This window comes from Callithrix jacchus, chromosome 10, assembly GCF_049354715.1.
Source record: "Callithrix jacchus isolate 240 chromosome 10, calJac240_pri, whole genome shotgun sequence".
Taxonomy (NCBI): Eukaryota; Metazoa; Chordata; class Mammalia; order Primates; family Cebidae; genus Callithrix; species Callithrix jacchus.
This window is the reverse complement of record NC_133511.1, coordinates 24,639,493-24,662,119: the sequence shown is the minus strand read 5'-3', so window position 1 is coordinate 24,662,119 and position 22,627 is coordinate 24,639,493. Positions and strand designations below refer to the sequence as shown.

The 22,627-nt window shown below is 38.4% G+C and overlaps 1 protein-coding gene across 10 annotated transcripts in view; it reads right to left on the bottom strand.

Annotated features, from left to right (window-relative positions):
* The window catches only part of CCDC15 (coiled-coil domain containing 15), a 120,268-nt gene that overhangs the window by 5,998 nt on the left and 91,643 nt on the right, over positions 1-22,627 (bottom strand). For 8 of the 10 annotated variants that reach the window (XM_035264972.3, XM_009007049.4, XM_035264975.3 and 5 more), the window contains 3 exons: positions 19,012-19,188; positions 18,533-18,681; positions 16,299-17,058 (listed from right to left, as the gene is read on the bottom strand). In XM_035264972.3, the coding sequence (XP_035120863.3) occupies positions 16,937-17,058; positions 18,533-18,681; positions 19,012-19,188 (448 nt within the window). In that variant the 3' untranslated portion in view covers positions 16,299-16,936. Of the gene's footprint in view, positions 1-16,298; positions 17,059-18,532; positions 18,682-19,011; positions 19,189-21,804; positions 21,892-22,627 lie in introns of those variants that run through there. The other 2 variants (XM_054241695.2, XM_054241697.2) reach the window with 2 other exon arrangements.

The following is a 22,627-nucleotide window of genomic DNA, read 5'->3' as shown; positions in this document are numbered from 1 at the left end:
GTAGCTGGGACTAGAGGCATGTACCATCATGCCCAACTAATTTATTTTTTTTTAATTTTTGTTTTCTTTTTTTATTTTTTTTGAGACGGAGTTTCGCTCTTGTTACCCAGGCTGGAGTGCAATGGCGCAATCTCGGCTCACTGCAACCTCCGCCTCCTGGGTTCAGGCAATTGTCCTGCCTCAGCCTCCTGAGTAGCTGGGATTACAGGCATGCACCACCATGCCCAGCTAATTTTTTGTATTTTTAGTAGAGACGGGGTTTCACCATGTTGATCAGGATGGTCTCTATCTCTTGACCTTGTGATCCACCCGCCTTAGCCTCCCAAAGTACTGGGATTACAGGCATGAGCCACCACACCCGGCCTAATTTTTGTTTTCTTAGAGATTAGGGCCTCGCTATGTTGCCCAGGCTGGTCTCAAACTCTTGGCCTCAAGTGATCCTCCCACCTCAGCCTTGGGATGACAGGTGACAGCCACCATGTCCAGCTTGTCTGGTATTTTCTGAGAACTGTTACTAAACTTTTTTTCCCCCTTCTTAGTAATAAATTGAAACAGTTACTTCTCAGTTATGATGACAGAGTTTCAGCTAGAGAGAAATGGACATGCCCAGATATCTCTAGAAAAGTCAGAAAACACTTTAGTTTCTTTCAAGTTCTTGTCTTATCAAGTCCTCGTCTACTGCACAGCATGAGACTTAAGGCACAGACACACCACACATCTCAAAATTTAACAATCCAATCACATTGAAAACAGATACACTACAAACAAAATACACCAGTCCAGTTAATTAACAAGTATTTTAAAAAGTTAAACCTGAGATTCCTTATGAAAACTTCCAGCAAAGTAAACTTAAGGCTTCTATGGTAAATTAACAGTGCTTACTGCACTTATAACTGGACCCAACCTAATGAGATCAGCCTTGTTTTGTGATCAAGCATAGTCTTTCTTTGAGACTATTTTAATCAAAACGGGATGTAGACAAAAGTTTGTTTCAGTGGAAAATAATGTATTGTCTAGAGGACACTCCTCCAAAGTGGTCTGATTTTAGCCTAAAGTTCTCGTTAACAATTCTGCAAATTGTAGATAAAGGGTGAAAAAAAATCAGTTTGCTTCCATTTGTACATTCAATCCAACATTCCTTTGTCTATATGAATTTGTGCATTTTTTTCCTTTTCCTTTTTCTTGGAACCAGCTGAAACATCTGCTTATTTCCCTCATGAATTAAATAAAATGTGTAATACATGTTCATTTTTGTATCTGTATGAGTCATGATTTTACCTTTTTATGAAAATTATCTTTTAACATATATAAACAATTATCATATAATTCAGAAGACCTATGTGCTAAATAGTTACAACTAGTATACTATGTAATTGGGCAGAAATAATTGCTTCAGACTGAGAGAAATCAGGTAAATATTCATAGAGAGGTGATAGTAGTACTTTGTCTTATTAGAGTTATTAGAATTTTAAGAGTGAGAGTTTGAAGAATATTTCAGGCAAACAAAAGGCCTGTTAATCCTAAGGGACTCTCCTGGTAATGAACCTAGAGGCTATTAGCCAGCACCCAGCTTCTAGAGTCCCCAAGGAGAGGACAGACTCAGTCCCATGTGATTCATATAGGGGCAATACCCAACTTGGAACCAATCCCAGTGAATCTATCAATCATCCTACCTGGCAAGGCTTACAGTTCCAACTATTCAGTTGAGAAAACGCTCCTGGGAAACAAGAAGCGTGAGGCACGATGGCAACTGGGATAAGTGGTTCATGGATCCAAAGCAATGTGTCTTGAAATAAGCATCACAACCCACTTCCTGTGTGTAATATAGCAGAACTATATACCGCAATCTGAATAAATTCCCTATCCCTGCTGCCTCAGTGGGCCAGGTGATACAGATCCAGTGATATCCTACTTTTGGAGTCAAACTAAACTGCATTAACAGCTATTCATCTCTACATTTCTATTTTGCTAATGGTCAAAAGGAAGAGATAGGTAAGGGGTTCAGAAAATATAATACATATAAAAATATATATTCACAGAGCATTCACTCAGTCTCCAGCTATCATGGTTTACCTGTGTCAGATTACATGCCCTGATGAATGGATTTTTTCCAACGTGAGCCACTGTATGTAAGTCTAGTGTTGCGAACACCTCTCCACAGTTTTCAGAGACCCATGTCTAGCTAAATACTGATTCCAATTGTGTTGGCTCAAGTTCCAGTCTTGCTCTACTTCAAGCTCTGCTTTCCTTTGTTAACCTTAGCTCACTTCTGATCATTGCCTTGTACCTGTGTTATCTCCCTCATTGTCTTAGCTCTGTTTTGGATGCCCCCCTTACCTAACATCCCTGACTCAAGTTACTTATAAGGTAAGAAAAAGGATTTACAGTCATGTGAGAAAAGACTCTAAGCCCTAAAAGAGCTGTGTCACAGTCAAACTTTATTTGTAGGGTGTAATGTCCTAACATGTGAAAGAAAAAGTGGTATTGATCATCTGTTTGGCAAATGCTTTGAACTTGTTAGAGAAAACACTATGCCCACCTGGCAAAACACGACAGACATGTCCTCCTCCAGCTGAACCATAACTCAATCCTGGCAATGTGATAACTTGTAACTTGGGGTACCTACAGCTTTGAACCAGGAAGGATTTAAACACAGCTATCATCTAACCCTCAGGTTTAGCAATAAAGAAGGCATGCTAATTTGCAATCTAAATGGCACACCCATCCATCTGGCAAACTCTTCCTTTGCTCCTCCACCTTCAAAATAAAAATCTGGTTTTAGTGGTAAGTAGGCTCAGTGTAGGATGGAGCACTGAATAAGATCAAATAGCCAAATGCAAATCAAATGTTAATGTCATCGTAACCTAGGAACATAGAAAACTTCTCTTCGGCAATAATTCGAAAGGCCAAATTGGATGTCCCTGTGTTCCTATGCCTAACTAGCTTATTCTGATAAAAACATCTGAAACATCAAGAATTCTACATGCAGCTAAAGGGAAAAAGACCTCCTCTCTTGAACTGTTAAGCAAGAACTGTAAGAAATGAGTAGTAATATTAGGATATGTAAGATAGAGGGCATATAATAGTGGCAGTAATTATGATAATAGAGATACTAATTCTGATATTAGTTTCCAACACTTCCTGTACTTACCATGTGTCAGGCACTATGCTAACCACTGTATACACACTATCTCATGGAATTCTCACCACAACTCTATGAAGTATTATTACTCTTCTCAATTTGCAGATGATATAACCGAGGCTCAGACCTAAATATTAATAACTGGCTTAAGGTCACATGGCTGATATGAAATATAACCAGAATTTAGTTATTATATATAATATAACTGTGAAGACAACCCTAACCACTACAAAAACTATCACACAGAAATAGGGCCTTTGAAGACAACAAGAAACAGCTGACAACAATGAGCAATTTTTCAATCTCTAAAGACTGTATTCAGAGGGAAGATAAAAATATAAAGGACTTTTATCATCTCTGAATTGAACCACATATTATCTCTTACCCCCATCTCACCCTAAGGTTTCAAAACTGCTTTTATTTGCAAAACTACCATTTTGTTTTTCTGTCATTAATGCTCTCCATAGTCTCTTACCTCTGATTTCTCAACTTTTATATGCGTGGGAATTCACTAGTTATAGTTCATAAAACCAGGTACCTACGTGCCTATCTGATTACTTAGGGTGTGATCTATGCGAGGGAGCTTCTAAACAGACCTGGTCTCTTGAATAAACCTAAATTCTATTTACTCGGTCTTTCTTATAGACAGGCTACAAAACACTGCAGCCTCTAGGTTCTAGCCACCACCTAATAATAACTACGTCAGAAGTCCCAGAACTAAGGGATACTACTTTCCCATCCAAATCTCCTATTATTTGGGAGAGTGAAAAAGAAGACAGTTACACCGTTAACAAAATTATTTCAGTCACAAGTTTTTTGAAGTAAATAACTTAAAAAAATCAAACATAAACAAAAATAAAGAATAGCATGATGAAACTCCATAAACCTGTCACCCGGGTTCACTATTATCAAGCTTTGGCCATACTTACTTCATCTATCTTTTTTGGCACATCTTATTGAATGAGCTAAAGTGATTTCAAAGTAAATCTCAAACGTAATTTCATCCCTTATATACTTCAGTAGCCATCTCTGTATATTTCTTGTATATAACCACAATGCCATCAACTTGCTAACAAAATCAATCACTTAGATTCTATTCAAATTCCTCCAATAGCTTCAAAGTTATCTTTTTCAGACTGTTTCTTTACATCAGGACCCAAACAAGGTCCATACATTATATTTAGTGGCTGCTAACTGTATAAGCTTGTTGAGAGCCATCTCCCCATTTTTAAAATTCAAGCCCTTAACTTGCTAAAGAAATTGGCTCTATTTTCCTACAGAAGGACCCATATTCTGGATTTCTGCTTCTTCATGGCATAATTTAACTTGTTTCCTTCTATTTCCTATGAATAGAATCCTCATGGATTTTCTCTTTACATATTATCATCATCTAAACCAGAAAATAATTTGAGTGATTATTTTTTTAATTCCCACAAGGATGGTCCATAAGTAACTAGTACCATTCTAGATCAACAGGAGAGAAGTTAATTTATTACATACAATGGATTCCTTAAAACATTAGGGCTTAATTTTCTCCCAAAAACCAAGTGAAAAAGACTGATAGCCTTGATTATATTTAGTTTTGACCTTTTATTTGGCAAAAATACTTTATAAAAGGCACTGCATACTTCCTATTGCATCACATCAGATGACCATGTTTAAAAAGTTCATCCATTAATTATTGGTGTAGGTGTCTGAGCATGGGGAGAATCTATGACAAGAATTGAGTGGTAACTTCTACCAGCAGAAAGCTCATCTTGGAGCGTGTAAATGATAAGTCATGCAGTACAATACCATGTTGTCTTTTTAAAATTTTACTTATTATTCTTTAAGTTCTGGGGTACATGTGCAGATAGCACCGGTTTGTTACATAGGTATACATGTGCCATGGTACCCCATGTTGTCTTAATCAAAAGGAATCACTCTGGCTTCTCCTTGGCAGGGTGTGAGCTATGTTAGAGAGCTTCCACACAGCCCACCTCAAACAGTGGTCAGTAGTAATACGGAGAACAAGACCAGAGATAGACCATTCATTTCCCCTTAAGAGAGCTCTAAAAATCTAAACCAACATATTTAAAATCTTTCACCCAATAGAATGGGTGCAGGAGGCTATTTATTTTTGTCTTTCTCTGTAATAGTTCCAATGTCCCAAACGTTTTTTTTCTAAGCAGCATGAGTTACTACTAACTTGATGTCAAACAAGTCAATTCACTTGTTTCTGATTACTAAACTAAAAAAATAGAAAATGAAACAAGCAAAATAAAATTGTTGTATAAGACCAAAGATAGAAATAAACAAATAAAAATCACTACAACTTATCCTAGTAATGCAAAGTAATTTAACACCTGAAAACATTGTAATACAGCATATTAACAGAAAAAAAGGACAAAGAATACATGATAATAATAGATGCAGAAAGAGCATTTGACAATAATAGAAATAAACTCCCTCAACTTGAAAAAGGACATCCACAGGTAACATACTACATAGTGGTGAAGGACCAAATGCTTTCTATTTAAATTCAGAAACAGGACAAGAATGTCCACTTTGCCATTTCTATAAAATATTGTACTGGATATTCTAGCCAGGGTACTTAGGCAAGCAAAAGAGATAAAAGGCTGTTTGGAGACAATAAGCTCTTATATATACAAAATCCTAAGGTTTTCTCTAAAAAGCTATTAATAATGCAAAAAATCAACTGTATTTATACCTGTGAACAATCTGCAAATGAAATTAAGAATTTAATTTACAAGAGCATCAAAAAGAATAAAATACTTAGAAATAAACCTAACAAAATAAATGTAAATGTTATGCTCTGAAAACTATATAACATTGTTGAAGGAAATTAAAGAAAATCTAAATGAATGGGCAGACATCCTATGTTTATAAGTCAGATGGCAATAGTCCCCAAATTCATCAATAAATAGCTTTAATGCAATCCTTATCAGAATCCCAGCCAGCTTTTTGTAGGAAGGTGATCTTAAAATTCATATGAAAATGCAAGGGACTCAGAAGAGCAAAACAATCTTGAAAAAGAACAAATTTGGAAGCTTCACACTTCCAAACTTCCATACTTACTAAAGTTACAGTAATCAAGACAGACTGCACTGGCATAAAGTAAAACATGTAAATCAAGGGAACAGAATTAAGAGTTCAGAAATAAAAGTTCATGTTTATTGTCAAGCTAATGGAGCAAATAACAGTCTTTTCAACAAATAGTGTTGGGATCCTGGTTACCCACATACAAAAGAATGACGTTGGAACACTACCTAACACCATACACAAAAACTTACTCAAAATGGATCAGACCTAAATATAAGAGCCAAAACTATAAGACTTTTAGAGGAACCCTTAAGAGTAAATCTTTGTGACCCTGAATTAGGTAATGGTTTCTTAGACAACAAAAGCACAAACCACAAAAGAAAAAGTAGATAAAATGGACTTTGTCAAAATTTAGAACTTTTGTGCGGCAAAGAAAATCGAGAAAGTAAAATGACCATCCCAAGAATGGGAGAAAATATTTGCAGATCACATATAAGATAAGGAATCTGTAAGTAGAATACAGTGGGAACTCTTATAACTCAATAATAAAAGACAAATAACCCAATTACAAAATGAACAAAGGATCTGAAAAGCCAGTTCTCCGAAAGAGATAATGTACTTGAATAGATGCTCAACATTAACAGCCATGAGGAAATGGAAACTAAAAATACAATGAAATTCCACTTCACACTCACTGGGATGGCTATAAGCAAAGACACAGATTATTGTAAGTGTTAGCGAAGATGTGAAGAAATCTGAACCCTTATACACTGATGGTGGAAATGTAAAACGGTGCAGACACTTTTGAAAACAGTTTGCAGTTCCTCAAAAGGTTACTGCCAGAAGACCCAGTAATTCACTCTCAGGTATATATCCAAGAGAAATGAAAACATAACGTCTACAGAAAAACTTGCAAATAAATGGTCACAGCAGTGTTCGTAATAGCCAAGAGGTAGAAACAATTCAAATGTCTATCAACTGATAAATGGATAAATAAAATGTGGCATATCCATAGAATAAAGTACTTCAGCAACGAAAAGTAATGAAGCACTGATACATGCCACAAGATGGATACATTTGAAAACATGTTAAATGAAAAAATTTAATCACAAAAGATCATATATAACATATTCCATTTTTATGAAAAGCCCACAATAGGCCACTGTATAGGACAGAAAGTAATCAGTGATTGCCTATGGTTGGAGGGGCATTTTGGGAGAGATGATAGGGAGTGACTATTAATAGATATAGGGGATTCCTTTATTTTCTATTTAAAAAATTTTTAATTTTGGTAAAAACACATAACCTACAATTTACCATTCTAACCATTTTTAAGTGTTCAGTTCAGTAGTGTTAAGTATACTTATATTGTTGTGAAACAGATCTCCAGAACCATTTCATCCTGCAAAACTGCAACTCTATACCCATTAAACAAAGCTCTCCACTTCTTCCTACTCCCAGCTCCGGAACCACTATTTTACTGTCTGTCTTTACTAATTTGACTACTTAAGGTCCACATATGACAGCATCTATCCTTTGTGACTGCCTTATTTCACTTAGCATAATGTTGCAGTATGTGAGAGGACTTCCTTACTTTTTTTTTTTTGAAACAGTCTCGCTCAGTCACCGAGGCTGGAGTGCAGTGGTGTGATCTCAGTTCACTGCAATCTCTGCCTCCCAGTTTCAAGCAATTCTCCTGCCTCAGCCTCCCGAGTAGCTGGGACTATAAGGCATGTGCCACTACTCCTGGCTAATTTTAGTATTTTTAGTAGAGATGGGGTTTCACCATGTTGGCCAGGCTGGTCTTGAACGCTTGACCTCCTGATCCACTGTGCACGGCCAATTTCCTTCCTTTTAAGATGCAATAATATTTTATTGTATATACGACATATTGTTTATCAGTTATCCACTGATTGGACACTTGAGCTGCTTCCGCCTTTGCTATTATTAATAATGCCACTATAAACAAGGGTGTGCAAATACCTGTTTGAGATCCTACTTTCAGTTCTTTTGGATATATACCTAGAAATGAGATTGCTGGATCATGGGGGCTTTCATTTATTTATTTATTTTGAGATGGAATTTTGCTCTTGTTGCCCAAACTGGAGTGCAATGGCACAATCTCAGCTCACCACAACCTCTGACTCCCAGGTTCAAGCAATTCTCCTGCCTCAGCATCCCAAGTAGCTGAGATTACAGGCATGCGCCACAACACCTGGCTGATTTTTTGCATTTTTAGGAGAGATGCGATTTCTCCATGTTGGTCAGGCTAGTCTTGAATTCCCGATATCAGGTTATCAGCCCACCTTGGCCTCCCAAAGTGCTGGGATTACAGGCGTGAGCCACCACACCTGGCCTGGGGTCTTTTTTTTTTTTTTTAACTAATTTATTTATTTATATTTTATTGCACTTTATGTTCTGGGGTACATGTGAAGAACATGCAGGATTGTTGCACAGGTACATACATGGAAATGTGGTTTGCTGACTCCATCCCTCCATCACCTATATCTGGCATTTCTCCCCATGTTATCCCTCCCCAACTTCCCTACCCCCTGTTGTCCCCTCCAAGAGACCCCAGTGTGTGATGCTCCCCTCCCTGTGTCCATGTGTTCTCACTGTTCAACAACCACCTATGAGTGAGAACATGTGGTGTTTGCTTTTCTGTTTTTGTGTCAGTTTGCTGAGAATGATGGTTTCCAGATTCATGCATGTCCCTACAAAGGAAACAAACTCATCGTTTTTTTAATGGCTGCATAGTATTCCATGATGTATATGTGCCATATTTTCCTTGTCCAGTCTATCATCGATGGGCATTTGGGTTGGTTCCATGTCTTTGCTATTGTAAACAATGCCACAATAAACATACATGTGCATGTGTCTTTATAATAGAACGATTTATAATCCTTTGGATATATACCCAGTAATGGGATTGCTGGGTAAAATGGAATTTCTATTTCTAGGTCCCTGAGGAATTGTCCTCCACAATGGTTGAACTAATTTACACTCCCACCAATAGTGTAAAAGTGTTCCTATTTCTCCACATCCTCTCCAGCATCTGTTGTCTCCAGATTTTTTAATGATTGCCATTCTAACTGGTGTGACATGTGGTTTTGATTTGCATTTGTCAATGACCAGTGATGATGAGCATATGTTTGTTGGTCTCATATATGTCTTCTTTTGAAAAGTGTCTGTTCATATCCTTCGTCCACTTTTGATTTGCATTTGTCAATGACCAGTGATGATGAGCATATGTTTGTTGGTCTCATATATGTCTTCTTTTGAAAAGTGTCTGTTCATATCCTTTGCCCACTTTTCAATGAGCTTGTTTTTTTTTCTTGTAAATGTTTTATTTCTTTGTAGATTCTGGATATTAGCCCTTTGTCAGATGGGTAGATTGCAAAATTTTTTCCCATTTTGTTGGTTGCCGGTTCATTCTAATGATTGTTTCTTTTGCTGTTCAGAAGCTCTGGAGTTTAATTAGATCCCATTTGTCTATTTTGGCTTTTGTTGCCATTGCTTTGGTGTTTTAGTCATGAAGTCCTTGCCTATGCCTATGTCCTGAATGGCTCTGCCTAGGTTTTCTTCTAGGGTTTTCATGGTGTTAGCTCTTATGTTTAAGTCTTTAATCCATCTGGAATTAATTTTAATGTAAGGTGTCAGGAAGGGGTCCAGTTTCTGCTTTCTGCACATGGCTAGCCAGTTCTCCCAACACTATTAAACAGGAAATCCTCTCCCCATTGCTGGTTTTTGTGAGGTTTGTCAAATATCAGATGGCTGTAGATGTGTGGTATTGCTTCTGAAGCCTCTGTTCTGTTCCATTAATGTATATCTCTGTTTTGGTACCAGTACCATGCTGTTTTGATTACTGTAGCCATGTAGTATAGTTTGAAGTCAGATAGCGTAATGCCTCCAGCTTTGTTCTTTTTGCTTAGAATTGACTTGGCTATGCTGCTTTCCTTTGATTCCATATGAAGTTTACGGTGTTTTTTTCCAGTTCTGTGAAGAGGGTCAGAGGTAGTTTGATGGGGATAGCATTAAATCTATACATTACTTTGGGCAGTATGGCCATTTTCACAATACTGATTCTTCCTAAACATGAGCAAGGAATGTTTTTCCAACTGTTTGTGTCCTCTCTTATTAGTAGTGGTTTGTAGTTCTCCTTGAAGAGGTCCTTTACATCCTTTGTTAGTTGTATTCCTAGGTATTTTATTCTCTTTGTAGCAATTGTAAATGGCAGTTTGTTCTTGATTTGACTCTCTTTAAGTCTTTTATTGGTGTATAGGAATCCTTATGATTTCTGCACATTGATTTTGTATCCTGAACTTTTCTGAAGTTGCTTATCAGTTTCAGGAGATTTGGGGCTGAGACCATGGGGTCTTCTAAATACACAATCATGTCATCTGCAAATAGAGACAATTTGACTTCCTCCTTTCCTAATCAAATACACTTTATTTCTTTTCCTTGCCTGATTGCTCTGGCTAGAACTTCCAGTACTATACTGAATAGAAGTGGGGCATCCTTGTCTAGTGCCAGATTTCAAAGGGAATGCTTCCAGCTTTTTGCCCTTTCAGTATGACATTGGCTGTGGGTTTGTCATAAATATCTTTTATCATTTTGAGATATGTTCCATCGATACCTAGTTTATTCAGAGTTTTTACCATAAGGGGCTACTGAATTTTCTTGAAGGCCTCTGCATCTATTGAGATAATCATGTGGTTTTTGTCCTTGGTTCTGTTTATGTGGTGAATTATGTTTATAGACTTGCATATGTTGAACCAGCCTTATATCCCCAGGATGAAGCCTACTTGATCATGATGGATAAGCCTTTTGATGTGCTGTTGCAATCGGTTTGCCAGTATTTTATTGAAGATTTTTGCATCTATGTTCATCACAGATATTGGCCTGAAGTTTTCTTTTGTTGTTGAGTCTCTGCCGGCATTTGGTATCAGGATAATGTTGGTCTCATAAAATGATTTTGGAAGGCGTTCCTCTTTTTGGATTTTTTGGAATAGTTTCAGAAGGAGTGGGACCAGCTCCTCTTTGTACGTCTGGTGGAATTTGGCTATGAACCCATCTGAACCAGGGCTTTTTTGGTTGGTAGGCTATTAATTGCTGCCTCAACTTCAGCCCTTGTTATTGGTCTATTCAGGGTTTTGACTTCTTCCTGGTTTAGGCTTGGAAGGGTGCAAATATCCAGGAATGTATCCATTTCTTCCAGGTTTATTGGTTTATGTGCATAGAGTTGTTTGTAGTAATCTGTGATGATAGTTTGTATTTCTGTGGAATCAGAGGTAATAGTCACTTCATCATGTTTTATTGCATCTATTTGATTCTTCTCTCTTTTCTTTTTTACTAATCTGGCTACTGGTCTATTTTATAGATCTTTTAAAAAAAACAGCTCCTGGACTTACTAATTTTTTTGTTTGTTTGTTTTTGTTTTTGTTTTTTTGTTTTTGAGATGGAGTTTCACTCTTGTTACCCAGGCTGGAGTGCAATGGTGCGATCTAGGCTCACTGCAACCTCCGCCTCCTGGGTTCAGGCAATTCTCCTGCCTCAGCCTCCTGAGTAGCTGGGATTCCAGGCATGCGCCACCGTGCCCAGCTAATTTTTTATATTTTTAGTAGAGACGGGGTTTCACCCTGTTGACCAGGATGGTCTCGATCTCTTGACCTCGTGATCTACCCGCCTCAGCCTCCCAAAGTGCTGGGATTACAGACTTACTGATGTTTTGAAGGGTTTTTATATCTCTATCTCCTTCAGTTCTGCTCTGATGTTAGTTACTATTTTTGTCTTCTGCTAGCTTTTGAGTTTTTTGATCTTGCACCTCTAGCTCTTTCAATTTTAATGATATAGTGTTGATTTTAGATCTTGCCTTGCTTCTCATGTGGGAATTTATTGCTATACATTTTCCTCTAGACCCCGCTTTAAATGTGTCCCAGAGATTCTGGTATGTTGTGTGTTCATTCTGCCTTCATTTCAGACTCACCGCAGATCTCTTGTCAGAAACCCTACAAGCCAGAAGAGAGTGGGAGCCAATATTCAACATCCTTAAAGAAATGAACTTTGAACCCAGAATTTCATATCCAGCTAAACTAAGCCAGAGATTCTGGTACGTTCTCATTGGTTTCAAAGAACATTTTTATTTCTGGCTTCATTTCATTGTTTATCCAGTCAACATCCAAGAACCAGTTGTTCAGTTTCCATGAAGTTGTGCAGTTCCAAGTGAGTTTCTTAATCCTGAGCTCTAATTTGATTGCACTGTGGTCTGAGAGACTGTTTGTTATGCTTTCTGTTCTTTTGCATTTGCTGAGGAGTGATTTACTTCCAATTATGTGATCAGTTTTAGAGTAGGTGTGATGTGGTGCTGTCAAAAATGTGTATTTTGTGGATTTGGGGTGGAGAGCTCCGTAGATGTCTATTAGGTTTGCTTGGTCCTGATCTGAGTTCAAGTCCTGGATATCCTTGTAAATTTTCTGTCTTGTTGATCTGTCTAATACTGACAGTGGAGTGTTAAAAGTCTCCCACTATTATTGTGTGGGAGTCTGAGTCTCTTTGTAGGTCATTGAGAACTTGCTTTATGTATCTGGGCACTCCTTATTGGGTGATATATATTTAGGATCATTAGCTCTTCTTGTTGCATTGATCCTTTTACCATTATGTAATGCCCTCTTTGTCTCTTTTGATCTTTGTTGGTTTAAAGTCTATTTTATCGGAGACTAGGATTGCAACTCCTGCTTTTTTTTGCTCTCCATTTGCTTGGTAAATCTTTCACCATCCCTTTATTTTGAGCCTATGTGTATCCTTGCATGTGAGATGGGTTTCCAGGATACAGCACACCAATGGGTTTTGACTTTTTATTCAATTTGCCAGTCTGTGTGTTTTGATTGGGACATTTAGTCCATTTATATTTAAGGTTAATACTGTTATGTGTGAATTTGATCCTGCCATTTTGATGCTAGCTGGTTGTTTTGCCCATTAGTTATGCAGTTTTTTCATTGTGTTGATGCTCTTTACCATTTGGTACTGGTTGTTCCTTTCTATGTTTACTGCTTCTTTCAGGAGCTCTTGTAAGGCAGGCCTGGTGGTGACAAAATCTCTCAGCAATTGCTTGTTCATAAAGGATTTTATTTTTCCTTCACGTATGAAGCTTAGTTTAGCTGGATGTGAAATTCTGGGTTCAAAGTTCATTTCTTTAAGGATGTTGAGTATTGGCTCCCACTCTCTTCTGGCTTGTAGGGTTTCTGCCAAGAGATCTGCAGTGAGTCTGATGGGCTTCCCCTTGTGGGTAACCTGACCTTTCTCTCTGGCTGCCCTTAGCATTTTTTCCTTCATTTCAACCCTGGTGAATCTGACGATTTTGTGCCTTGGGGGTTGTTCTTCTTGAGGAATGTCTTTGTGGTGTTCTCTGTATTTTCTGGAATTGAATACTGGCCTGCCATGCTAGGCTGGGGAAGTTCTCCTGGTTAAAATCCTGAAGAGTGTTTTCCAGCTTGGATTCATTCTCTCCATCACATTCAGGTATACCTATCAAACGTAGATTAGGTCTTTTCACATAATCCCATATTTCTTGGAGGCTTTATTCATTTTTTTTCACTCTTTTTCCCCTAATATTGCCTTCTTGTTTTATTTCATTGAGTTGATCTTCAATCTCTGATATCCTTTTTTTTGCTTGGTCGATTCCGCTATTGAAACTTGTGTATGGTTCACGAAGTTTGTTTTTCAGCTCCATCAGGTCATTTATATTCTTCTCTGAGCTGTTTATTCTCATTAGCATTTTGTCAAACCTTTTTTCAAGGTTCATAGTTTCTTCGCATTGGGTTAGAACATGTTCTTTTAACTCTAAGTTTCTTATTACCCACTTTCTAAAGCCTGTTTCTGTCATTCATCAGACTCATTCTCCATCCAGCCTTGTTCCCTTGCTGGTGAGGAGTTGTGATTCCTTGGAGTAGGAGAGGCTTTCTAGTTTTGGGTGTTTTCATCCTTTTTGTGCTAGTTTCTCCCATCTTTGTGGATTTATCTACCTGTGGTCTTTGTAGTTGGTGACTTTCAGATTGGGTTCTCTGAGTGGACATCCTTTTTGTTATTTCTGTTTTTTAGTTTTCCTTCTAACAGTCAGGCCCCTCTGCTGTAGGACTGCTGGAGGTCCACTCCAGACCCTGCTTGCCTGGTGAACACCTGCAGTGGCTGCAGAACAGTAAGGGTTTCCGCCAGTTTCTTCTTCTGTTATCTTTGTCCCAGAAGGATACCTCCCAAATGTCAGCCTGAGCTTTCCTTTATGAGGTGTCTTTTTGGATATATAGGGGTTGAGGAGCTGCTTGAGGAGACAGTCTGTCCTTTACAGGACCTCAAGTGCTGAGCTGTGAGCTCCATTGTTCTGTTCAGAGCTGCTGGGCAGGTACGTTTAGGTCTGCTGCAGGGGAACTCATAACCACCTTTTTTCCCCAGGTGCTCTGTCCTGGGAAGGTGGGGCTTTGTTTACAAGTTTCTAATGTGCTGCTGCCTTTTTTTGGAGATGCCCTGCCCAGCTAGGAGGTAGCCTAGTCACAGTCTGCCAGCAGAGGTATTGCTGAGCTGCTGTGGGCTCTGCCCAGCAGCTGTGTGAACTTCTTTGTGGTTTTGTTTTTAGAGGTATAGTTAGTTAGAGAAGAAAACAGGTAACTTGATGAAAAAAAAAAGAGGTATAGTTAGAACTTCCTTGGTAACGGCGGTCTGCCCCGATAATGGCAGACTGCCTCAGTAATGGTGGACTGCCTCGGTAATGGTGGATGCCTCGGTAATGGTGGACTGCCTCAGTAGTAGTGGACTGCCTCAGTAATGGCAGACGTTCTTCCCCTGACAGAGCTGGACCAACCTGGGTCCATCTGTGCTTGCTGTGAAACTATCAATCCAGAGTATTTCAGATTGCTGGTCTTTGTGGGGTGGGACCCACTGAGCCAGATCACCTAGCTCCCTGTTTCAGCTCCCTTTTTTTCAATTGAATGGATGACTCTGTCTCCCAGGCATTCCAGGTGCCAGTTGAAATGGCACCCAGATTTGTGTGAGTTTTTGTGCGGAGACCCACTGCACCAGCTGAAACAGCTGTGCTGGAAACTCATGGTGCTTTTTCACCCGGGAATCTGCTATCTGGGGGCAGTAAAAATTCATTTGGAAATGCAGTGATCACTCACCCTCTGGGTTCTCACTGGGAACTGCACTCCAGAGCTGTTCCTAATCAGCCATCATCCTTTTTTTTAGAGTAAAATTTTATAGTGGTTATGGCTGCACAACCAGTAAATATACTAAAAACCACTGAATTATACACTTTAAATGTGTCAATTGTATAAAATATGTGAATGATACCTCAATAGAGCTATTAAAACTACAACACTAAAAGGCTGAATCAAGTTATAATTATTTCAAGAATTTTGGCTGAACTAGATAATCTGGTTAAATAACTATTCAATCTTGTTTATGTAATTCTAACTATTTTCCAAGACTTTGCTAGATGTGTAGGCATTTTTCCAAGCACAAACCTAAGTGCTTCTTCAGCACTGCACATTAGAGAATGTAGAAAAAATAAACTGTTAGTATGTACCTCCAATTCATAATGTTAAACTTTTTCATATTTTGTATCAGGAAAAACTGCAAGGAAATAACAAATTCATACCAACTATGGCAATTTTTATTTCATTTGCCCTGTAGCCATGTTATTCACCCAGTTTTTTAAAAATAGGGAAATAGGCCGGGTACAGTGGCTCACGTCTGTAATCCCAGAACTTTGGGAGGCCAAGGCAGGTGCATTACCTGAGGTCCAGAGCTCCAGACCAGCTTGGCCAACATGTAGAAACTCCATCTCTACTAAAAATATAAAATTAGCCAGGCATGGTGGTGCATGCCTGCAATCTCAGCTACTTGAGAGGCTGAGGCAGGAGAATTGCTTGAATCCAGGAGGTGGCGGTTGTGGTGAGCTGAGACTGTACCATTGCACCCCAGCCTGGGCAACAAGACAGAAACTCCATCTAAAAAAAAAAAAAAAAAAAAAAAAAGGAAAGAAAAGGGAAGTAAGGAATTTACTCACTTTGACTTGAGATTCACTTTTTCAAATGTCACTCACAATTATTTCACATCAAAGATACTCAAAAGACAGAGGATTTATTTACCTTTTTTGCAAAAAAAAAATCGCACAATTAAAAATTCATATGTCCAGTGTCACTGAATGAGGAAAGAGGCAATAAATTATAAAAAATGAGAGAAAAAAATTTGAGGGAAAAATGTGCATCAAACTTAACTTCTTCTAATCTCTAATTCTTATATAAAACTAGAAAAGCTAATGGCAGTATAGATGGCCACTGATGCTCAGAAACACATTTCATCACTTTCTTTTCTGCTTCATTCAGACATTTTCAGTACTGTCAAGCTCAAAAATACAGTTTTAGAAAGATGAAAACTGAGAGAATCTCAGAGATTTCACATGAGCTCTTCTGATCAGACCAGAGCAAAGTAAAAGAAGCCTTACTTTTCTGATCATGTTTTAAAATAATAGGGTCCATATGGTTCACAAGAAAGAATAGATGAGCAAGTCAAATTTCAATTTTGGTTCCAAGGCAGAGATTAAAACAATGATTACAATCTAATTATAAAGACAGTTATTATATGAGACAGTATTTCTTTCCAGATTATATATTTTACACACTTGAACAGCTTTTCTTAAATAATCTCTCAGGGTTGATTTTAAAGAAAAGCCAAAATACTACCAGGTATTTCAGATTCCTACTACAGATTTTTCAAAGTCCGTCTGTGTGCAGAAGCAAAATTATGAAGTGCGACTCGAAGAGCTGAGTTACCCCTGGAGACATCACAGGAATTGATGACTGAATGCAGTGCCCGAGTATATGCTGCAAAAGAAGGTTTGCACAGCAATGAATAAAGTCAAATTCTAAACAACTCTCCTGGCCTCTATCTTATTAGTATTGCTTCTCTACCAAGAGTATCTCAAGTATTAACTTTAGCTATCCATCAAATAAATATTTATTGACTACTTACTATATGACAAACACTCTGTGAGGACAGAAAAGATAATGAAGAGAATGGATACAAAAATAATTAAATTGCCATGTAATACTTCCAAACCAGAGGCATATGCAAAATATTATCATAGGCCAGGCACAGTGGCTCATGCCTGTAATCCCAGCATTTTGGGAGGCTAGGACAGGCGGATCACTTGAGGTCAGGAGTTCGACACCAGCCTGGCCAACATGGTGAAACCCCATATCTACTAAAAATACAAAAATTAGCTGGATACAGTAGTGCACACCTGTAATCCCAGCTATTCAGGAGGCTGAGGCACTTGAACCCAGGAGGCAGAGGTTGCAGTGAGCCAAGATGGTGTCACTGCACTCCAGCCCGGGCGATAGAGCAAGAATTTGTCTCAAAAAAGAAAACCCCAAAAAACAAAATGTCATCACAGAATGAAGTTGAGAATGAATGTACAACTACCTAGGACAGGCTGAAAAAGATTCCCAGAAGTGGTAACATTAAAGATGAATTTTGAAGAAATAACAGGAGCAAAGCAAAGAACACGGAACTGAGGGTGTGAGGTAGGAGTAAAAATATGGTAACGATCATAAGGCTAGAGTAGGGCCTGCAGCCAGAGAGAAAATATACCAAATATGTCATGCATCTTATACTGCAATGGAGTGCCCTAGAGGTTTTAGAATAGGGAAATGGCCTAATTAGATTTGTGTTCTTAAAAAGAAAGCTGGTAAGAAACTCGTATCATACAGATGAAGCACTAGGAGTATATATACTGGCAGTATTTCTAGTGTATACATGAGGGCTACATAATCTGTACACTGTATTAATCAATATATTTAAGGATGGATAGGAAACAGAAATATTAATGACAATATGAACGACTAAGTTTTCTCTAGCTGGGACTCCTGATAGAGTTTATACTGTTTCTTATATTCCTCAGTGCCTCCTGGCAGAACTAGCAATCTAATGTGGCTATATGTCGTAATACATCCAAGTTACATACCAATAAAGTATTTGACTAACAGGGAATTCAACTGGATAGAGTCCTAACTTACATAAAAGGCAAATTCTAATAGTCTTCAGTTAAAGGACCTGGAACTCAAGTCCTTCTACAGTAGAATGAGCTGAAAAGATAACAGATGAAGATAATAGATCCCAAAGAGAACTATAACTAATTGTAATTTTCATTGCCTCAGATAGTTATTTTGTAAAGGGTTTATAACAGTCTCTGATACATAGTAAAAGCACTCAATAAATGGTAAATTACTACTATCACTACTCTTACTGATTTTTCTTATTGCTATTAGACCCTGACGATTCCTTCAAGAAACTTACCTTTGTGGTTTTTATAGAAAATACAATTGTTGGCACAGGTATCAGGATGAGCATCCCAAAAATCAGGACCACAACAGCATAGTGGAGGTAAAGTAATATTATACAGCTGCATTTTCTCCTGGATTTGGGCTCGTAAAGCTTCTACATATCTGCAAAAATAAAGTATGATTAGGCAAAGTGAACTACTAGAAAGAGAGTGAGCATGAACCCTGATTGTACAGCCTGCTTCAATTGTTAAATCTATTTCATATCTCTGGGTCTTGACTCTTCCTCTTTGAACTGGGAAAAAGCACTGAGGAAAATGCAGGGCTACACCTGAGAAGTATTAGGCAATCAAAAAATTTGATGACATTATGAATTCCTAAATGAGCAAAAGTATGAGAAGACACAGTCCATTCTCTTTTAAGAAAAATGAGAACAATGACTTACTACCATGTCTCCTCTAGAGCCAGAATCGCATGAAGACCTTTTCAAATTACCTCAGGTATTCTTTTTCTCTCTGTTGTTGTTTTTCTCTGGCTCCTTTGTTCTCTTCAAGTTGTAACTGAGCTAGTATCTCACTCATCTTCTCTCCTGAATACAGTTCTTCATGAAAGTTCATTCTTAGGATCCTCTGCTCTTCAGCATAACGTTCTTGCTCTCTCTTTTTCTTAATTCTGAGAATAAAATCATAACATGGTTAGGAATTTCATAAAATTCTTATTTAAAATTAGCTTCTTTATCCAAATAACTCAAGAAATTCCCAGAAACAAGGAGTTGGGAAGTCAGTTTAATACCCCAAGAACATCTTCAAAAATTTCTGCTGGCTAATTTATCTCCTCTCAAAGGGAAATAAGCAATAGCTACTTATTTAAATACTATTAAAAGAGTTTTCCTGGGCTGGGCATGGTGGCTCATGCCTGTAATCCCAGCACTTTGAGAGGCTGGGCAGGTGGATCACATGAGGCCAGGAATTCAAGACCAGTCTGGCCAACATGGTGAAAACCCACCTCTACTAAAAATACAGAAATTTAGCCAGGCAGTGGTGGCACAGGCCTGCAACCCCAGCTACTCAGAAGGCTGAGGTGGGAGGATCACTTGAACCCAGGGGGAGGAGGCTAAACTGAGCTGAAATTGCACTACTGCACTACAGCCTGGGTGACAGAGCAAGACCCCATCTCAAAAAAAAAAAAAAAATAGTTTTTCTGTAAGAATCTAGCACAACAGTTTTCTTTTAGATTAAAACTACAAGTAAACAGGGCTTCTGCTTCTGGCCAAAACAGAGTAACAGGGACCAAATTTGCCCTCCCACCATAAACCACCAAAAACATTTAAAAAGTTAAAAAAATACACAAATCAGACAAATACAAGAAATTATGGTTTTCAAGACACTGGATACCAGGTAACACAAGACACTGCTCCTTAAAAGATGAAAAACAAGTGAAGTAAACCCTATAACTGCCAGAGATTACTGCCTTGGAAGGTTTCAGGCAGTGGCACAGGGTAGGGAAACTGAAGTGAAGCCTGATGGGCTCTATGAATTGAAGAGATGGAGTTAAGAGTACAAGGACACAAAGGCAATTAGAGTTCACCGGACAAAGTACCAGAAAGAAGAGAGCTGCCCAAAGACAGCACCCCAGAGATGAGCAGAGAATCTCCTGGTATACAGCAGAGCACTGATTGGTGCATGGACGCAAGTACGCAATGGAATAACCTAAGGCTAGGGAGAGAACCATTCAAAATAAGAGAGAACGCTGACTAGAGTCCACACAGCTCCAGGAATATTAGTCCTTATGTTCACCAATCAAACTTGAAAAACTCATAATCCACAGAACATTAGGTAAAGTATTCAGAATGATCTTATCTGAGCAATAGGGAATAAAAACCAGTCCTAGACTGACTAAGTACTGCTCCAGACCCAAGTTACAAAAGCAAGTCCCCAAATGAACTTGACTGTATACCAAAACCAGGTTCAAGAATGTAAAGACATCCAGCAACTAATATGGTAAACTCACAAAGTTGGGCATCCAACCAAAGACTACTAAGCACACAAAGAGGCAGTAAAACACAACCCACAATCAGGAGAATAATCAATCAATCAAAATGACCTAGAACTGACACAGTTGTTAGAATTAGCAGAGAGGAACACTAAAACAGTTATTACAACTATATTCTGTATGTTCTAAAAGTTAGGATATAAAAAGACTCAAATCAAACTCCTAAAGATGAAAACTACAATTTCAAGACTATAAATTGAAGTTAAAAAAACGGTGGATAGGAATACTACCAGCATAGATGCTGCAGAAGTAAATCTGAAAACATAACAATAGAAACTACCCAAAATGAAACACACAAAAAAATCTGAAATGACAAAAGAAGCACAAAATAACACCAAACTAATCATATTAAAAATGGACAAAGGGGCCGGGCATGGTGGCTCATCCCTGTAATCCCAGCACTTTAGGAGACCGAAGCGGGTGGATCAGAAGGTCAGGAGTTCAAGACCAGCCTGGCCAACATGGTGAAACCCCATCTCTACTAAAAATACAAAAAAATTAGCCAGGCACAGTGGTGGGCATCTGTAATCCTAGCTACTTGGGAGGCTGAGGCAGGAGAATTGCTTGAACCTGGGAGATGGGGGTTGCAGTGAGCCAATATTGCGCCACTGCACTCCAGCCTGGGTGACAGAACTAGACTCCAACTAAAAAAAAAAAAAAAAAAAAAGACAAAGGACTTGAATAAACATTTCTCCAAAGATGATATACAAATTGGCTAACATGCATAAGAAAAGATGCTCAGCATCACTAATTATCAGAAAAAGGCAAACTAAAACCACAAGGAAATTATTACTTCACACCCATTAGGATAGCTATTATCAAAAAAATAAAAAATAACAGGTGTTGGTGAGGATGTGACAAATTAAAACCCCTGCACACTGTTGTTGGGACTGTAAAATGGTATAATTCCTATGGAAAACAGTATAGACATTCTGTAAAAAAGTATAAATACAGTCACCATATGATCTTACTTCTGAGTACATATTCAAAGCATGCAGTCTCAAAGAGATATTTATATACACATGTTCCTAACCGTGCTAATTCTTAATAGGTAAGAGGTGGAAGCAATCCAAATGTCCACTGATGGATGCATGAATAAACAAAATGTAGTATAGACATAAAATAGAATATTATTCAGCCTTAGTCACATTAAACAACATGGATGAGCCTTAAGGACATAACACTAAGTGAAATAAGACAGTTACAAAAAGAAAAACAATGTGTAATTCTACTTACATGAAGGTCTGAAGTAGTTGGGATGGTTAATACTGAGTGTCAGCTTGATTGGATTGAAGGATACAAAGTATTGATCCTAGATGTGTCCTTAGGGTGTTGCCAAAGAAGATTAACATTTGAGTCAGTGGGCTGGGAAAGGGAGACCCACCCTTAATCTGGATGGGTGCAATCTAATCAGCTGCCAGCAAGGCTAAATATACCCAGGTAGAAAAACGTAAAAATAGACTGGCCTAGCCTCCCAGCCTACATCTTTCTCCCATGCTGGATGCTTCCTGCTCTCAAACATCGGACTCCAAGTTCTTTAGTTTTGGAACTCAGACTGGCTCTCCTTGCTCCTCAGCTGCAGAAAGCCTATTGTGGGACCTTGTCATCATGTGAGTTAATACTTAATAAACTCCCTATTATACACACACACCACACACACACACACACACACACACACACACACACACACACACACTTTCATTCTCTCTTTCTCTCTCTCCCCATTAGTTCTGTCCCTCTAAAGAACCCTGACTAATACAGATTTTGGTACCAGAAGTAGTTCCAGAGAAATATAATTTTTTTTTAGATGAAGTCTTGCTCTCTCATCCAGGCTGAAGTGCAATAGCACAATCTCAGTTCCCTGCAACCTCTGCCTCCCAGTTTCAAGCGAGTCTCCTGCCTCAGCCTCCTGAGTAGCTGGGACTACAGGTGCATGCCACCACACCTGGCTAGGTTTTTTTTTTATTTTTAATAGAGATGGGGTTTCACCATATTAGCCAGGATGGTCTTGATCGCCTGACCTCATGATCTGCCCACCTCGGTCTCCCAAACTTCTGGG